General features: G+C 39.0%; 1 protein-coding gene across 12 annotated transcripts in view; it reads left to right on the top strand.

Moving 5' to 3' along the window:
* epb41a (erythrocyte membrane protein band 4.1a) overlaps nt 1–19,938 on the top strand; it is a 57,635-nt gene that overhangs the window by 24,731 nt on the left and 12,966 nt on the right. For 7 of the 12 annotated variants that reach the window (XM_042338693.1, XM_042338689.1, XM_042338697.1 and 4 more), the window contains exons 5-17: nt 642–684; nt 1,758–1,833; nt 2,598–2,816; nt 3,224–3,311; nt 4,775–4,927; nt 6,618–6,712; nt 7,075–7,247; nt 9,002–9,091; nt 10,794–11,014; nt 12,337–12,396; nt 12,529–12,570; nt 12,880–12,942; nt 14,556–14,735. In XM_042338693.1, coding sequence (XP_042194627.1) covers nt 642–684; nt 1,758–1,833; nt 2,598–2,816; nt 3,224–3,311; nt 4,775–4,927; nt 6,618–6,712; nt 7,075–7,247; nt 9,002–9,091; nt 10,794–11,014; nt 12,337–12,396; nt 12,529–12,570; nt 12,880–12,942; nt 14,556–14,735 — 1,503 coding nt within the window. Of the gene's footprint in view, nt 1–641; nt 685–1,757; nt 1,834–2,597; nt 2,817–3,223; nt 3,312–4,774; nt 4,928–6,617; nt 6,713–7,074; nt 7,248–9,001; nt 9,092–10,793; nt 11,015–12,336; nt 12,397–12,528; nt 12,571–12,879; nt 12,943–14,555; nt 14,736–15,837; nt 16,283–16,988; nt 17,040–19,938 lie in introns of those variants that run through there. The other 5 variants (XM_042338694.1, XM_042338698.1, XM_042338700.1 and 2 more) reach the window with 4 other exon arrangements.

Below are 19,938 nucleotides of genomic sequence, written 5' to 3'. Positions count from 1 at the left end.
TTTTTAAGAAGTATAATCTGTGGGTTAATCCCTATCCTAAACCATACAGTTTGATACCCTCAGAGCAGGCAGTTTGGTTGAAAATCAGCAAAGTCAAAGAAAAAAAAGAAAGCTAAAAATATCCTACAATCAATCATCCCAATGCTCATGCGAATCCTGATTTTAAAATTGATATTTGGCAACTTCATCAATCTGCTTACAATTTTTTTGCCAACTTGAAATGTGCAGTTTGGTTGTGGGCAGGTCTGGTTCAATAAACCCGTTTTCTTTATCAACATTGTGTTCATGTAATGGACTTCCACTGTAATAAAGATAAACAGTTACTCACTTAACAAAAAGCCTTCCTAAAATTGACTTGAGATTATTTTTATAAAAAGACTGTAAACTTAGAAGCTTTAAGTTGAACACTGTATTCCAGTTATCAACAATAACTTGCATTTAAGTAGCGTCCTTCACGTGGGGTTAGCGTTCCGGCGTGCTTAATCCTTCCTATTATGGAAGGAATATATCAGTGCTTGTTTGCATCACGATTTTAATAATTATAATTGTAGATTAATGAATTTATACATGATTGTTCTCTTGGGAGATGCATCTAATACAATGGCAAACATTTAATCTTCACTTTCCTTTAATGATTTCAGATCTGGTTGGACCTCACCAAAGAGATTAAGAAGCAGGTACAAGGTAAGAAACTTCCAGTTTCGAGAAAAAACTGAATTGGTCTTTTCTGATGTATTCCAAAACTTGCAAGAGTTGGTTTGTCTAAATCGGGATCAGTTTGCAAATTTGAAGCAAGTTTTTTTTCAAAATATTGCTCAGATATCCATGAAAACGTCCACATGGCAATTTGCTTGTATTGATTTTGGTGAAATTTACATGAACTTACATAAATCCTGTGCCAGGAACTGTATGTGATCATACAAACCCTATGATATGCCATCAGTGCATGTACACTCAGTGGTAAATAAATCAATTTCTACCTCAGTCTGTGTTTAGTGCCATGCAGACAATCATCCAAGATGTTTTGCTTCCAATACTTGTTTGGTTTAGGTGGATTTGTGTTGTTTGACCTGTTGGGAAGGAATGTCTACAAACTGGGAACTTGGAGTGCAGTCCTGTGATTTGGAGGTTCCTCCTTTTGTGTTGCCCATTTCCTCAAGCCACCACAGTGAATCATCTAAACACTTGGGAGGTGGCTGTCTTCAGTTACAAGAGAACGATAAACTCGATTCCATGGAATTAATGGCTGCTTGCAGATAGGGGTCTTGATAATGAGAATCCCCTAAATCCAAGACCCCGCGGATAGAAAACGTTTATGGAACCTGTGTTCACGTCTCTACATCATTGGGAATCTGTGAAATGTGCACAGATGTTATTGAGGGAATGTGAGATTCTAATTTTATACAATAACGCTCTCCCCAACAACCCTCCTTTATAAAAAAAACAGCAAATCTATATCAGGAGCCTTCTGGGTTTGAAGAATTTATTCCAATTATTGTTACCAAAACCCACCAAATATAGTCACTGCACTTTACAGTAACTCCTGTGAAGTGTTTTGAGACGTCTACCTGATGTGAAAGGTTCTATATGAATTGCAATGATGATCATTGTACTAGTGTTATTATATCAGTGTCCCAATCCTTTTTTGAGAATGAAAAGCAAAGATTGCTTAGCTTCATTTGCAGAAATCTATTGCTTCATTTTAACCCAAGGGAATCCGCTGGCTGAATAAGTAATAATGATATTTTGCTCTCCAGGAGGACCTTGGGATTTTATATTCAATGTGAAGTTTTACCCACCTGACCCTGCGCAGCTGACTGAAGATATAACCAGGTAAAAGCCAATTTTCCATTGAAGCTTATGCATTTCCTGGAACACAATTTCCAGCCAAACAATTATCTGCCTAGGTTGAGCTACTCTAAATGTTTTGATTCTCGGTTGTAGATACTACCTAAGCAAATGTCCTAATTTCAATTTACTTGTTTTGCTCACAAAAGACACAGTCAATTCACTTTGAAGCACTTTGAGACTTCACAAAGACATGATAAGGTGCTATATCAAATGCAAGGATTATTATTATTACTAATCTGACAATAAATACAGCTTTACCCGAGTCCAAATTGTAGTGGTGCAATTGTGTCAGTAGGTTTTGAGGTGTTTAAGACACACACATCATGATGTTTGCTCAGTTAATCATTGTCTGCTGTCAATACTTGTATCATCTAAAATTACTCAGTCGCTGAAGTTACGTTTTAACTCATGTGTTCAAATGTTTTTGTCAGAGGGTTCAACCTTTCAGGCTACTGCATCAAATACAAGGAATATTATTATTGATATTATCCTTAGTATTTTATTAAGGAGAGGCTATACTTGACCTAAACGTGTCCTGATCTTAATCATGAAACCATTTTAGCTTCAAATATTAAGATTGTGCACAGATCTAAAAAAAAGTTCTTAAATTCCGTGTTAATTAGATGTCAGCCTTGTTCAATTGATAGCACTCTCGCCTCTGAGTCAAGCTCCAGATCCTGACTTTGAAGTTGTATTAAACCAATGTCTCACCTGCCTGATTGCTTACCAATTTGTGTTCGTTCTAGGTATTACTTGTGTCTTCAGCTCCGCCAGGACATAGTGACCTTATGTCTGCCATGTTCCTTTGTTACTCTGGCCCTTTTGGGTTCATATACTATTCAGTCTGAACTGGGGGAATACGATCCAGAGGTACACGGAACAAATTACCTCAGTGAATTCAAACTGGCCCCGAACCAGACGAAAGAACTGGAAGAGAAGATTATGGAGCTTCATAAAACGCATAGGTATGTGTTCAGAATAAAAAGTGGATTGCACTGGCCTCACACAACTTCTTTATCGGGTAATTGAACAAAAATTATTGATGTAAGTTTTGCATTGTATCAGCTGCAAAAATCTTTGTGAACCAATTTGTCCCCTCCCACCCATGTTCGCCTACAAAATGTACATTCGCTACACTTTACAGTCTATCCTGTGAAGTGCTTGGTTTTGAAACGTGCTCCCAACATGAAAGGCGCTGTATCAAATGCAAAGCTTATTATTATTATTGTATTCCCTTTAGGTATAGCACAACAAGTATGACGTTCCTCCTCTTTTGAATCATAAGCAGATACAGCCGTAGTTGTGAACATGCCCATTATCATACATCAGAAATGGCTTTGGTTATAATTCATTTAATTTTATTTCTTCCCAGGGCTATGACTCCAGCACAGGCAGATCTGCAGTTCTTAGAGAATGCCAAGAAGCTTTCAATGTACGGTGTGGATTTTCACCCTGCAAAGGTACACCATCTGTTCCCTTTGATTCTTGAACCAGGTGTAACAATTCACCCTCGCTGTTCCACTTTCACTGGCTTGAATGGTAATGTAATGTATGAGTTAAAACAGTGGATTCCTTTACTTTCATAATCATCTTATCTGAAGAACAACACTTCCGACAACTTAGCAGTGTACTGGAGCATTAGCCTAAACTGCGAACTCAAAGCCCCGATGCGGGGCTTAAAGCCCCCCAAACCAACCTTCTGACTTTAAAATTACTTTAATGATGGTTTTTTTTTGTTGAGGGAGCATTTTGTTCCCCTCCCTCTCTTCCCCGCCCCCCATTCCTACCAATATAATTCTGTAAACTTTATAATTTGATATGCAACAAGAGTGAAGTAACACTAAATTGTCACTCAGATGCAATTGGATATCATGTTGATTTGAACCAGAGACCAACTTCAATTCTTAAACCTTTTTTTTGTTCCCTGTCTGTTTGTTGTGTTGTGTTGGTACATAAGCATTTTAAAGCTGATAAGGAATCGTTTGTGTGATCAAATTCACCGTGGAACATCTCTTTGCACTTTTTTGTTTTTAGTATATCCAGCAATGACGAGGATCATAGGCCATAAAGATGGAAAAGATCCTGTTTGTTGTTTTTTGTTTGTGGTACAGCGCTAGGAGCTCCAATGCTGTATCAGATGATTTAAGGGGCCTAATAGCACTCGAAAGAACCTTTATTCACTTGTGGCCAAAATGCATTTATGACGCATTCTTCTTCCACAGCGGCTGTAACTAATGCACATTTCCTTCGTGCGTAGCTGTATTAATTGGATGTGAAAGCACTTTAAGTAATTAGGGTATGATAAATGTGAACAGGGTCAGATAGCTGGGTAAGAATTGACGTCTTCTGGGAAATTCTGTACAGTACCAATATAAATTTTAGAGTTTATTTTAACCAGCACTTTGAGACATTCGTTGTGATTATTATTGGCTTACTAAATTGTATAGTACAAAATGCTTCTGTTTTATATCAAATTAATGTTGGTTTATCACAAATTTCGATCTGTTTGACATGTAGCTGGTTTGTGCTTTTGATGGACTGACAAATATTGGCTCGTTGATTTCTTATTTCCCACATTTACCAGAATGATAACCTAACCACCAACTAACATGCGTTCAGCAACCGTGCCTTACTCGTGTATAGTTTTGGCCACAAAATACACAGTCAATTCACTTTACAATATATTCTGTGAAGCGCTTTGAGGGGTCTCAAATGCAAAGATTATTACTACTGTTATATTATTATTTGTGTAATATCCTGACTGCTTGACAGTTCACTTTTACTCAATTGTCCCTATGCACTTCCACTGGTTCCCACAGCTAGTTCTTCACTGGTTTGAGATGTTTTGTCGATGTGATGAGGCACTATTTCAGATACAGGGATTATTTTATGATTATTCATATTCTTTTGCCGTTCCATCTAGGATCTAGAGGGAGTGGACATCATGTTAGGAGTTTGTTCTGGCGGTCTCCTTGTATACAAAGACAGACTTCGAATCAATCGCTTTGCCTGGCCTAAGGTTCTCAAAATTTCCTACAAACGAAGCAGTTTCTTCATTAAGATTCGTCCAGGAGAGGTATGGCATTTCTTGTTCTTTAGATCCAGAAGGAAGCTTGGAAGTCAAGTTGTAAATATAGAAGGTTGTTTTTGGAAAAGTGTTTATGTAACCTTTTCAACCACATGCACAGGCTTACTGGAAATTAAACAAGTGCTTCCTGATGTTTGTGCAATAATTCTTTTTGTTTTGCGAAACACTTTGTTACCTTTCCCATGACAGCCATGATGATCTGTTCTAGATTTGCTGTTTTTTAACAACAACAAATTACATTTGTATAGCGCCTTTCAAGTCAGGAGGATGTCCCAAGACGCTGGACAGTCAGGGATTTGGACTCGAGTTCAGATCAAGAGGTGGGGGTGGAGGGTAGGGGTAGGAGAGTGACTGAAGGCGCAGTCAAAAAGGAGGTAATTATTAATTTTGAAACTGAAAGTATTTAATTTCTAATTAAATATTTTAAATATTTTTAACTTTTAATTTTAATTGAAACTAGAAAAATTCCTTGGCAAGAATAACAACCAATTGCACTGCGCGACACAGTGCTCACAGGGCAAGTCTAGTTAACCTGGTAAAGGAACAGTTAAAAAGTACTGTCAATATAGTGAAACCTTAGCTACACTCAAAACCCTTTTACATTCTTTTGCGTTTAACCTTCAACAGTTGATCGTTTGTTTTTTTGCTGTGCTTTTTTTGTGAATATTGTGACATTGAAAACTGGCCTCTGTTTGAAACCTCCAGTTTACTCTTCTATTTGTGGCCTGCAGAGAAACAGTCACCAAAAATAATGTATTATTTAAGCACAGGGGCAACAATGCCCTCTCTATTGAGAGTTACGGGAACGTCAATGATGTAGATTCTTGGCTGCTTTTTATGGGACTGGAGTAGTTTTATCCACCTTCTCATTGCAACATAAATGTAATAAATAAAACAAAATGTATAACCTATGAAAGTGGCAAAGTCACTTACTCTGGGTGCTAAGGACACAGAATGCCATTCCCTTTTTACCCTAAGCCACTCCTGTTTCTAGCAACCTTGTCTTCTCCAACAGAGAGGTGAGAAAGCCAAGGATTAAAGGGACAGCGACTGATATTCAACCACAGTTGACTGTGACATGGATTATTCTAGCAGCGAAACCAGTTTGGTTTTGTTAGATACGTTTTCTAATCACACTTCCCGCTCAAGTTCAAGTAGACGGCATGCCCTGTTTTGTCACAATGTTAGCCTTGTGAGGATTGGGTTAAATTGCGGATGGATGGTGATGCTTAAATTCTTGAAACGCAGCTGGTTTGGGAATTGGTAGAAGCCGAGTGTATGGCACCACCTTGCGGTGGGCAATGGTAAAGCCATTTTTATTTGCTTGTGAGGTAATTATTGGCGGGTCCCTCTATAGTGCGGTCACACCCCGGACCTGTGGTATGGCAGGAGGGCTCTATATTTCTGGCTTCCGCTACTAACTGCCTGGTTTCCTATGAACTGAGGTCAGCAGCATTGATGATCCAGAAGCATTGACTGGTGGCCATTTTTAAAAATATACCCAGTTATAATGTGGGGTCTGGTTTTACGGACCCTCACAGAAACCCAACACCATGCTTCCGAGTATTCATACTGATCCACTGAGGAATTATCAGCGTGATTTAATGTTTTCCTGTTGCTTGGGAAACACCAGCCTGTTGGTTAAAATGCTTGTGTGTGTGTTTTTTTTTAAAAACAGGATCAGTGTGAAAGCACTGTTGGTTTCAAGTTGCCTAATTACCGTGCTGCCAAAAAATTGTGGAAGGTCTGTGTGGAACATCATACGTTCTTCAGGTAGGGAACACGACTGCGTACAGGCAACATCAGGATGCTCGGACAGAAAACGTTCAATCTTGTAGCGCTTTCGATACTATCTAAAGACAAATGTATTGGAATTCTTTCAGCTGTAGGTTTCTTTTGGTCACTCAATCCCCGACTATTTGTGGGGCAATTGGCTGCCGCGTTTCGCCCACAAAATACACAGTCAGTCCACTTCACAATATATTCAGTGAAGCGCTTTCAGACGTCTCAAATGACGTGATAAGGCGCTGTATCAAATGAATGGATTATTATTTTATTATACCAATTTGGAAAGTATTCTTCAAGCCTTTGCTCAGTGCTGCATTTTTTCCTCCCCCCCCCCCCCCAAAAAAAAGGCTAACGACACCAGAAGGCACGCCAAAAAGCAAATTCCCATCTCTAGGTTCCAAATTCCGCTACAGTGGTCGAACACAGGCACAGACCAGGGAAGCAAGCGCTCTCATTGACAGACCGGCTCCCCGCTTTGAGCGCACCGCAAGTAAACGGGCATCCAGAAGCCTCGATGGAGGTAAGATTATCCGATGTTACAAATCCTGCCTTGCAGTAACACGACAGGGAGGTTAGAAAAAAAAATGTCTGCACGGGAATTTGACAAATGCTTGGAAAAGAATAATAATAAATGTCCCCGGGAGGGCGAGCAAGGAGGTGAGATTATTTTAGCTGATGCGGAGGAAAGCACCAGTGCAGACTTGATGAGCCAAGTTGTCTGTCTGTGTGTTGTAACATTTTATGATCCTATTATTCAAGGTGGAATTCTCTTAAATGTCCTCCTTCCAAATGTAAGCCATTTGATCAATAATCTGCAGTGTGTTGAACCCTTTGAGGCCAATTTTAGTGCCTTAAATCTTTTCCCCACAGACGTCAACCTGTAATCTTCACACTAGGATTTTACACTTTTTTTTAAACTTGCATTTTATAGAGTCTTGTAAATTCTTATTTCTGGGACATCAGACTCCTAAGTTGACACTGCGCAATTTTGGTAAGACGTTGAGAGGACCGTGCCTGTTCAGTTCAATTTACTCTTTCACTCCAGATAATTATTTGGGGAGGACAAGTTTGCAGGGCTATAGGGAGAGAGTGGGGGAATGGGATTGAATTGGGTAGCTGTTTTCAAAGAGCCGGCATAGACATGATGGGCTGAATGGCCTCCTTCTGTGCTGTATGATTCTATGATTTGATTTACCTGTTCACGGTAACAATGTTTGCAGGAAAGTTTACACTCGTCCAAGGAATGCCACACAATCAAGCATTGTTACAGCTGCAAAAAGATTTTGTAATCACTTGGTATAATTGGGACGACAGCCAGAATTGAATGCGGGTAGCTAGCAAAATAACTTTAATGTTTGGTTTAAACTGCTACATTGACAGAGACCTGACATGGACTTGAAATAGACTTGATGTCTACCTAGCAATGGAAGTGAATGCTTGCTTCAAAGATTGGTACCATTGGAATGTATTCCTTAAAGGTTAGCCTGTTTCCCTGAGAGCAATGTTACTGTGTTTAATGAGTCTGAAGCTGAATATTCTGTACAAGGCCTGAAAGTAGAGAGGACAGCATTCATTTTCATTCTTGTGGTTCCATAATTGGAAGCTCAGTGGTTAGAGCACTCGCTTTGCAAGTGAGAGACCTGGCAGGGTGAAACCTTGGTCAAGTTTCCTTACTCCACACGCCTGATAATAATCCCTCAAGAAAAAAAAACAATAATAAATTGGTCACTTCAATCCACGACTGTTAGTGGGACACTGCTGTGCGCAATTGGCTGCCGCATTTTCACCCACAAATATACAGTCAATTCACTTTACAGTCTATTCTGTGAAGCGTTTTGAGACATTTAGAAGACGTGAAAAGCGCTATATCAAATGCAAGGATTATTATAATTAGGGGATAAATGTATAAAGATAAACTGAATGGCAGGAGAGTTATGAATTTAGCTTTGAACAGTGTCGGAACCTTTTTGATGAAAAAATAAAGTAATCCAGTTGGAGGGGCCATAAGTCATCTTTATCAAGTAAAAGCTTTCAAACAGTTCATTAGTTCACAAACTAATGATTCACAGATTCCAATAACCTGGGCACTTTACAAAGTATCCACCGCCACCTAAAGGCATTGTGCGAGTTGTAAGGCTCATGAATTCAGCTACTTTGCAACTTTCCCCCATGTTGAGGAATTTCCCCAAATGATTGCCCACAAAGTCTCTACTTGCAACAAAATGCCAAGCATGAGCAGATGGATGATAGTTAACATGTACGCATTCTCTTCAGCTAAACCTAAATTCCCCAAAGTTTACATTGACATACCTGTGGAAGAGGACTCTGAACTCAGATGCACGGACGCATTCAGAGAGCTGCCAGGTACCTGCTTTGTTGCCTTAATAGCTCTGCCGTCTTCCTGTTTCCTAACTCTATCCTTCCTGCAAGAGCTATTGCCCTATTCCAATGACTAACTGACTATTTAAAATTATCCTGTTCAATCTGTCTTGGATTTTGCTATGCATGATAATTTAGATTGAAATTACAGTTAGAAACAAACTGGTCTCCTCAATGGACCAGTTCTGTACTTAACCTGGAGTCATGATGGTTTTATAATATAATTTAATATAATAACCTGGTCTGATTAACTCCTAACATCCTATTAAGTTAATGCTAACATAATATGAAATTGTACTTTTAATGTTGTTTGATACTGTGGCTTCGAGGACTGAAGGTACCAAACAGAATTTACAATGTACTTTTGAAATTGTTCAGAATGATGACACAGAAAGTATTTGAGGATAAAATTGGAAGGTGAGAAATTGATTCACATATTGAGTGATTTATAGGAGAAAGTGCTTTGTGATTTCAAGTGCTAAAATGTTCAATAACAAGCTTGCAAAAAAAAGAAGTCGCAAAGGTGAGTCTATTCAGTAGAAAATGTTGAAAGCTGCAAACCGCTTGGCTAATTCCATGTTTTTAAAGTGTTTTTGTCTGTGGTCCTCCCATGGCTTTTATGAGAAGGAGATGGCAGTTCTGCTTCACCAAATACAATTTACGTTAATATAGTAGGTGGGAGGACGTCTCAAAGCGCTTCATTCAGGTGGGTGGGGCACAGGTGCACGAAAGATCAGTGATAGCATTTCAGTAAGCTAGAGGGAGGACATCAAAAAGTGATTCACACGATGTACAGTAAAGTGTTATGACCATGTATTTAATAATAAATCTATGGCAGGGCAGAATGAAGCTGCTGTTTCATTTATTTATTTGGGTTCTCTACTCCTCTTTTGCGCCGTAATTTGACTGTTTAATGACAATGATGCAATAATCTGTGGGGCTAATTGTCTTCCTTCTCTTAAAAGTGTTGACCTTTTTATAAAGGAGGGTTTGGGAATTCATCAATATTTTTATGGTTCACTTAACGAATATACAATTCAGAGGTACCCAATTCAGGTTGTCTTGCTGGCCTTGAAGCTATTTCGTTTTGTATGGATTTGGGTGAAGGGGAAGATAATGTGTTTTTCTACTGCCGCTCAAGTGTACAAATTGTTTTTTTTTACAAAAGATAAACGTCAGTCAAACTGAAGCATGCACGGCTGTTGCTACTTGAACTGGTCTCTTACCTTCTGTGCCTTTCTATAATTTGGAATCTACAATATTGGGTGATGTGAATTGGGTGATGGGTGACTTTTCAGAGCTGATGATTGCTTCTGAAATCTGAATTTCCAAGTGATCTTTCCTGCCGGGGGCAAATTCACATTCATTTTGAAGGAAGTCGTTGACCTAAATGTATAATCTTCCTCTTGTATAATGACAACTAACACTTGCACCATATTCACTAATGACTGTGCAATACTGTAAACCTCACATAAGTCGTTTATCAGTTGGGACCATACATTTAATATGACTTCTGCAAAGTACGAGTTATGTCAAACTTGATTAGAATATAAACTCTTGAATGGTACTTGAGCAGACAAATGACGATTTACATAGATCAGACTTATGCAAGTTTTACTGTACTAAGCCGTAGTCTTAACAGTTCTATACACATTAACAGGTCTAATATAGATGCATTTCATTGCAGCTGCAGTAGTTGAGACTCCAGACAAAAGCCCGCAGGCAGCGACTGCTACCTCCGCACCTACCATATCTCAAAGCCATTCAGTAGAAGCCAGCAGCCCACCGACGGTCCAGACTATGAAAGTCACTGACCCAAAAGTAGCTAAAGATGAAATGAAGATCGAAGGCAAGCAGGAGGAAACTATCGTCGCAAAAAGAGAACCGGTGCCAACTCAGGAAGTTAAGGTACATTGTTTTGAATTCTTCTAATGCATCGTTACTGAGTAGTGAACCCAATGTAGTTTCCACAATTTGACATGAATTGGTTAGGGCCGGGGTCTGTCCATTATGAGGTTATCTTGCTCTGCTAACCAGCTTCAATCGAACCATTCTCTAGGAAATTGGCAGTTACATGGAGAAATTATGTTCGTGGCCTCGTAGATCCTGCACTCCAATCTGATTTGAGCGACTAAAGTCTCGTGTAACCTTGTAATTTGAATTTCGGCAAATTGCCATAACATATTGTGGACGAGACTGGTCTTTGCATTCTTTAGAATTGGGAGCAGATTGGGTGAGGGTAGAAATGCAAATCTGGGATACACTATTTTTAGCTGGTAATATCTATCCTCGCTCAAGACCATCAATATCTAAAGATCTTAACATGGAATAAATGAAGAGGTTTTATTGTGCCAGTGGCTAGCTGGATATTTAGTGCCTCTGTGGACACAAATCTAATTGCTGTGCTGAAGTGAAGAGTTAAATGCAACTCAGCAGAAACAAAGATATCTCTTTACCTAGTGATATTAATCTTAATCTGATTAATAAATTGTTTATTTGAAGAATTTCCTTTCATCACGTTCCAAATTAGTCCAGTTACTTATATATCCCAGTTGCATCGTCTAATGTCTCAGCCCAACTTTGCTGTGACAAACATACCAGTCTCATCCTAATCGGTCTTGTAATCTACCACTCAAACTGATCTCACTGTTAAAAGGTTTCTATTTTTCATCTCAACTCCCTCCTCTGTACATGTGTCTAAGCGCTCTGAGATGCTAACCTGCGTGGAGGGCGCTATATAAGTGCAAGTTGTTGTTGAATCCTCAAGCACTATTCTCTTCAGTGAACTTACCAGGTGACTGGTGTATATCATGCCTGAATTCCCTCCCTCTGCTGTGCGAAATTGGCTGCTGCATTTCGCCCACAAAATATATAGTCGCTACACTTTACAGTATATCCTGTGAAGCCCTTTGAGACATCTCGAAGGCGTGGAAAGGTGCTGTATCAAATGCAAGGATTATTATTATTATTCTCATTTCTATTTTTTGTATTCACACCCGCCGTGACCTGGTGTGTGGCAGTCTTTGCTACAGCGAACAGTTTGTGAGAGTGCATGCGTGTGTTTGTGTGTGTGTGTGGGGGGGGGGGGGGGGGGGAGTGTCAGAAATTGAAGAAGAAACTATTTAAAAAAAAAAAACTTTTGCAACCTTACAAAAGCACAGTTGCAAGTGTGATGTTTCTGACTTATTGATTCCAAAATGGTTCGCATTTGTTTCCTTCCGTCAATGTAGGTCATTCCACAGCAGGCGGAAGTCAGAGCAGCAACTGCCACGACGCACGAAAAAACGCAGGTTTGTGTTTTTGTGGTATTGGAATGAAGCCAGTTGCGACGTGTAGATTCCAGTATTTTAAAGCTTTAGGAAGTAACGCAGTTATGGGTAACTAAACAGCATCTCTCTCTTTTTTTCCAACCTGTTAAACAGCAACAGAACGAAGGAGAGGAAGAGGTGGTGCGAATGCGTAAGGTTAGTTGTGTATTTCCCAGGCTCTTTTACGTTGGCTGTCTTTGTCCAGCCAGAATCATTTTCCTCTTTAATCTCATTACATTCCTTCACCGATGATCACATACCTCATTCTGCTTTTTCATTTGGTGACCAAATCTGGGATGTGCTCTTGTGATTTCATGATCATCCTCTGTAGATTCTGCTGCGCTAATAAGGTTTTCTCTTTGTTGGAAAACACACTTTTTTTTTTACGTTGCTTATTTGCGATGCCACACAAGAACGACATTTTAATTTTTGTGCTTTTCTTTTTTCCCTTCTTTCGTTTCGCAGAAGAGATCAAAGAAAATTGAGGGTGAAAACATTTATATCAGGCATAGCAATTTAATGTTGGAGGTTTGTATGAACTAAACGCTTGTTACTCATCAAGTTGTCTTTAGTCCAGACTTCTGCAGAAATAAATATTTCCCTCCTCCCTATTCTTTGGCTGCATTCTTGCAATATTGCATGTGCTGCATGAGTCCAAAATGACAACATTAATGCGTATTTTTTCAACAAACACCGTTTTGTTTTAACTACTGTTTGCATGTTGTGTTTGTGAATTTTCCTTCACTTTCTCTCCTCCTCCCCCCCCCCCCCCACTCCCCCCCTTAATCTGCTTGAAAATATGGTTGGGAAGGTGGCCCCATAAGATGACCCATTTTGAAGGTGGCCAATAGCGCTTGGGAAACCATTAAATATGAATGGTTTGAGTGTTTCGTTTCATTGCTACAAAGTGTGTTACTGATGTTCGTGCACAGAAATGTAATTCTGTGAATGTAAAAGGACCGTAAAAATACTAAATCCAAATTTTCACACTATGGTGATTCTTGGAACTTTGGTGATCCTTTTGACTTAAAAAGCTTTTTGATTCATATAGACTCTCCTTGAATTCTCGCAACCTTTTCTACCTCACCAGAAAGGGATGGGAGATTGATTTGGATTTCAATGTTAACCTTTGTTTCTTTTCCCCTACTGCCCCATCCCCCTACCCCACACACCTCATTGTTTAGATGTCTTTTGAATATTGGCATCTTATATTAAAGGTGATTTATTGAACATCAATAGTTTACCTTTAAATTAAGTTCCTTTTAATTAGTTGTACCATAAGTAACACTAGAAACAATGCCTCCTCTTACAAAGATCAAAGTAGCACTTCCAGGAAAAAACAGTGAAACGATTCCAGCCGATAGCAACAAATAGGGTGTGTCGAATCCCAAACATGTTGCTCCTTTGTAATTACTGTTGTCTCGTTCAGTTGGGAGAATATTGCTTTGCCCACTTCCTAGCCATATGATTTCTCTGAAGTGAATTGGAGCATTTATGTCGCCTGATGTTTTTGTGTGTGTTCCATTTCACCCAGTGATTTGTGTTCAAACATTACGGTAAACTAACTCATCAACTTCACTAGAAATAAACCATAGGGTGTGTAGTGGTGCTCTTCAGTGACATTGAGCACATAATTTGGAAGCCTTGCTTCTTTCTGGTGTTTGTATAGATGGTTTCAGAGTGTTCGCCACTGACAGTTTACTCGAAGACTTGTGATGTGCACTAAAATGGTCAGTCCAATCTGTTTTTTTTTAATGTCTTATTTTCAGGGTGTATTGTTAGTGAAAATGTAATAATGAAATAATTGCTTCTTTTCTATTCCATTAACACAAATGAGTGGGAATTCAGTATGACTTTCTAGTAAATGGTAAGAGGTTTCCAATGTGTGTGTGTATATACCTATATATATCAGATATATCAATAATTAGAAACTTTAAGAAGTACAATTCATTAGTTTTCACTCAAGGGATTCTGTTTTCCCTCAAAGCAGTGAGGTATTGAATAGGTGTGTGTTGCACTGTTACTGCTCGGAATTAAAGGCCTGTATGTTTTTTTTAATAAGTCTTTTCTTGGCCGTTTTTACCAATTTTCTCCTGATATTAAAACTCTTCTTCCCCCTTTCACTCAACTTTTTGCAATAGGACCTAGATAAAACCCAGGATGAGATAATGAAACACCACGCTAGTATAAGCGAACTCAAGCGCAGTTTTATGGAGTCTGTACCTGAGCCACGACCCAGCGAATGGGATAAACGGCTTTCCGCACACTCGCCTTTTCGAACGTTGAACATTAATGGACAAGTTCAGTCTGGCACGGAAGGAGTAAGTTTGCAATTTATTTTCCCTCTCGCTTAGCTGATGATTTGTGGCGCACCAGCTTAATTAAATGTGAGTGTTTTAATTCTGATTCTTAGCAACTTTTAGCACCGTTACTAGTGATGTTTGTTCTGTACTGGTCACAAATCTGCCTGGTGTGTTGACAGGTCAGTTGCCGTCCACTTAATTGTTTGAGGTGTCATGTTCCAATGCATTTGTCTGAGTCTTTTTTAAAACTCAATACGAGGCAAGTTAAATTAGGATTAGATGAGGTGTCAGCAGCTCGGTATCAAAAATTCAGGTGGCAACTCATTATCAAATTAGATTCCCACATACACTAAGTCTCAAACTAGTTTTCCACCGTGTGCAGTATTCTATGTCTAACTGGGAGCGTAACAAAGTAATGCTTTTGCCCTCATAATTATTCTGGGCTGTAGGGCTGGTATTTCCATGTCACACAATAGATGCTAGGATTTTTAACAATATATGCATATCTGTCTAGAAATCCCAGCTATATTAACATCTAATGTGTCACCAACACAGAAGCAATCGCATAAATGAGCAGAAAAGCACAGCAGTGTTAGTTCCTTTGCACTAGTACACAAGTGTTGATGTAGGTATTGAACCTGCAGTAAATAAATCTCAGTTGATGCCTGATAACTATTCTCCGTCTGTGAGCTAGTGTCTATTCACAACCGCCTACGAATAACAGTTCAGCAACAGGTAAGGAGACTTGTTATATGATGTTATACTGTATAAATGTGTCATGAATACTGTGAAGTCTTCCCCCTGGTGTTCAATATACACAAACAATTTCAGATGGCAAATCCATTCGCTGAAGATTTCAATCTTGCCAGCGTTAGGAATATTATTCTGAGAATGTGAGATTTTATCCCTGGAAGAGTATACCCACCCTGGATCAGAACTGCTCTATCCTTTGGCTTTGGTTAAATCTTTGCTGTTCCTATGACTAAGAGAAGCACTATTAGACCCCCAGCAGTAAGGCCCAGCAGTGTTTGTTCTGTGATAATTGGTTGCCCCGAATACCAGTAAACCTAGACATTTTTTTGCCTTGAGCTTGACTTTTAACATTTGTCATTTATGACAGATCCTTCATTTAAGTTGTTGTGAACCATGAGGAAAAAGGCATTCTTCTCAAGACTCCTGCGCCTGAGACTTTCTGCTGTCACAACTTTACATTCGAATTCTCTTAAAACCTCTGGAGACGATCCTGAAAAGTATCTGCCTGAGAGGCTCAGGCAAATATTTAGTCTAGGATAGTTGAAGCTGTTATCTCTAACGCTGCCAAAACCACAAATTATTGGAAGTAATTCTGTTCTCATCCTACTCTAATTCCCAGGTGTTAGTTGTCCAAATGTCAGGGAGAACATAATGCATTGGAACCAATACACCAGTCAGTCCACATCACTTAGAATTGCTTAGAATTCCTCACCGAGCCCACACTAATATACTCTGTGTCTCAGTAGACAGATCCCATTTTTGACTCAGACTAAAATCCTTTAATTTGCCAACTTGCATTTATATTGCGCCCTGATGCCTGATAACTATTCTCCGTAGATTATACGGAGAATAGTTTCAGGCATCAAGATGTAATATAAGGAGCAGCAGGGTAGCGTCATGGGGCGATTAGTGAGTGACCAGTATATTAACTACCAGATGTCTATGGTATAAGGTTTGCGCTCCTCTCTCCCCACCCGCCACCCCAGCAGTCATGTCAAGCCAATTGCTCTACTTTGGAAACCTGGAAAGGAATCAATGAGACAAACACTTTATTGACTTACTTTTTTGAGCTGCTGTAGCCTTTCCTCATATGAAGTTCTGAACGTGTTAATTTACCCACGCTCTCCTTCTCTTGACCTTGATTTAAAGATTGAGAATAAGATCATAGTCAAAATATAAGAGATGCTCTGTCTAAATAGATGAATGGTGAGGGGGCTGGTGGGGGGAAAGCTCGTGGCAATATGGTACTTAAAAACATCAACAAAAAGTGATTGATGCATTGCAACATGTAATGGGATGGTGGAAGCCATGTGATGGGATGGCTTGATGTACTTTTTTGAATGAAAAAAAACCTTCCTTGGTCACCGTTATCGTGCAGTAAGTTGGTAGAGAAGTGTTGAGAACCGATGTTCATTTGGTGGGTCAATCTCCTCGTGTGTGTTGCCATTAAAACAAAAGTGCATATTACCAATGTATCCCTGTCTAGTGTCTAAAATGACTAACTTTATGTACGTACAGGCCATGATGGGTTCTGGCTTACGCCCTGAAAAGAAGCTTGGTGGGCCAGAGGTAAAGTTGTTATAATTGTGCTGTGAATGCCAATATTTTATTTGCACAAGCAGATCTCATCAATGCTGAGTTATCTTTGAGTTGCTAGTCAACAGACATCAGTTTTTCTACTCTTACAATTCCCCAAACTCTTAACAGTGAAGACTTACACTCCTGCAGCTTTAAGAATGGCAACTAAACAGTGCATGGCTGCTTGGAGGGTGCATGAAGAAATGGTCATACATTTTCAAAGCCAAACCTGCCAAAGTGCCAGCGAACCTTGTTCCATTGCAATATTTTCACATTTTATTCTTTTTTGGTTCTTTCCTTCATGTTTCTGGAAGTATACACCACTCTTGCAATCATTCCCTTAAATTTTGAAGTGTAAAAACCCGTGCAGGAACGAATCCCCCCCCCCCACATCGTTTTATTTTGATTTGTGATTTGTCCGCCCTCTCCCCCTCCCCTCCCCCCCTCCAATGCTACTTATTTTTTTCCTTTTCTCTTTTACCTTTTCACTTCCAAAGCTTCATTTTTCCATCTTTCATTGGTTCATCTCTCTTTTCTCTTGGTCTTCTGTCATGAAAGCAGACAAAGAAAATACCTCTGTTAGTACAGGAAGAAGATAAGCTAAAGGGAAAGCAGGACACGACAGGGACTGCACTTGCAGAGAAAACAGAGGAAGAAAGCTCCCAAAAGGTTTTCATTCAGATTCCAGACGACCTAGCCAAAATAAAACCTTGTAGCTTCTACTCTTTAACGTTTGAGCATCCTCGCATTCCTTTTGTAATGTCGTTCCTTGTAGTATTTGCTCTGACACTTTGGTGGCTTATTCTTCTATGAGCAGCACAAACAGGGTTTTCATTTGAAAGCCATAGTTTTAACCTTTCAGGTCCCATTCTGCTCTTCCCTGAGCCAAACTAAATTCTAATTACGCCGACAGCAATTTTATCTCTTTCCTCCTTTACTAATGAAAACCCTGTCTAGTTTTTTTATATTTCCTAGCTGTTACTTACAAAAAACGTTGTGTATTGATTGACCTGTACTCTTCCTTCAATTCTGTTACACAGATTCTTCTCGCTGTTTCTCCTTTTCATTTGTATCAATGACTATCCATGTCTGCTTTGTGACATGCTTTGCCGTTTGTATCAACTTTAATTACACCATTGTAGTTTTTTGCTAAAAACACTGCTTTAATTTTGCTGATACAGTTAATTCCTCGGTTTCAAAAGACATTTATCTAAAGACTGTCTCTATNAAAAAAATTAAGAGTTTAAAAATACCCATCACACTTGCCGTCAAACTTAAGGATTATAGTATTAACACCACAAAACTGTTAGTATTTAAGCAGTCCATTATATTCCTTATCCTGGTTGACAGTGAATAACTTTATACTGTGTATATTTTAAAATGGTTCTACGTTAAATTCTTATTGTTTTAAACGTTGCTGCACTAATACCAAGAGTCAAAACATATGCAGGAAGGAGACATTTATTCCAGCATCATTTGACAGAGAAAGATGTGTATTTTCTGGCATTCCAAAGCTTGTAACTCGATTTGTTGTTCTATCTGTACTTGGCTCATCTGCAGAAAAAGTTCTTGGATCTTGCTCTGCTTTGGAATGAATGTTCACAGTCGTGCTGAAATTTATATCCTTTCTGTACTGTGAGATACTGATCTACAGCAGGAATCCACAATTCCTATAGAGACACAGCTTTGCAGGGGGGAATTGAGAATTCTATGAGTGGTCAGAGGTTTTGAGGTACTTTGCTACAGCTTTGCATGTTGGCTGCAGTCAGATGGACGTGAGTGCACCAAGCTGTCCCAAGAATATATCAACAACTCTGCATTTTTACTACTTCAGTCATGCATATCAAAGTTTCTTTTAAGACTTGAACAAGGAGGATTTGGGTATATTAAAATCCATTTTAGTTCTGAATTCATTGTGTTTTTTTGTGGCCAAATGGGAGAGCATATAACTAAGTTAAATCAATCAGTTCAAGATGATTCAGAAACTCTTACCAGTTCCTGTCATTTGGTGTAAAAAGATAATATCTGGTATTTATATCAGATATTATTCAGCTCTGGTGTCGTTCTGATCAGATCTAATGCATCAAACGGAAATCCAAATATTTTGGAGCTTGGAACAGAGAAACTTCAGTAACAGATAAGAATTAATTGTTGACTTAAATTGGCTCTGAATCTTTACTAAATAAATGCATTTTTTAAAAAATAAACATGACCACCAATTGTTTTTTTCTAATTTTCTCCCCACTAGTGCCTGGGAAATGCAATCTTAAATAAAAAAATATTTCTGAGTGCGCAATAGAGGTGGAAGGATTGTGTTTGTTACTTATGACTTTGTTCAATTAGGAATGCTCTGGTGTGTTGGACAGCCTAGTTACTGTTTGCAATTACCACAGATTGCAACAGGTTGCAGATAGGAAAGGACACCAAATTATCAGGCTTGGTACAGTCTGATTTGGTTGGTGAATGGAAGTACAGTATTCAGAAACGTTATCCTAGCGAGATAAAGTTTGGCAAACCATTTTAATGTCCTTACTAACCAAAAGTAAAGTCAAGGAAAAGGAATGGTGATATGACCGAAGGAAATTCCTCTCTAAAGCCTGTGGGGCAGTTTGTACATCTCTGGTATATTGCTAGTACTTCATTAATTCAACCCAGAGATGGGTGAGAGATCAGAGGAAGTGCCCTATATGTGATGGACCGGATCTGGAGCATTAGCATGGTTTGCAATTGATTGTGAGATTAGCTGAATTGAGTTGGTTTACTGGGAAGAACTTGAGTTTATCGGCTTCACTCACATTGAATATAGAAAATGTTTAAAATACGGCCTGCGACTTGGCTAGGAAATATATTTTGGGTTTAAATCATGGTCCAATTTATTTGGTCCAGCTGA

The sequence above is a fragment of the Callorhinchus milii genome, unplaced genomic scaffold (genome assembly GCF_018977255.1).
Source record: "Callorhinchus milii isolate IMCB2004 unplaced genomic scaffold, IMCB_Cmil_1.0 Scaffold10, whole genome shotgun sequence".
NCBI classification, from domain to species: domain Eukaryota; kingdom Metazoa; phylum Chordata; class Chondrichthyes; order Chimaeriformes; family Callorhinchidae; genus Callorhinchus; species Callorhinchus milii.
The sequence above is the reverse complement of the archived record's forward strand: the minus strand, read 5'-3'. Positions and strand labels throughout refer to the sequence as shown.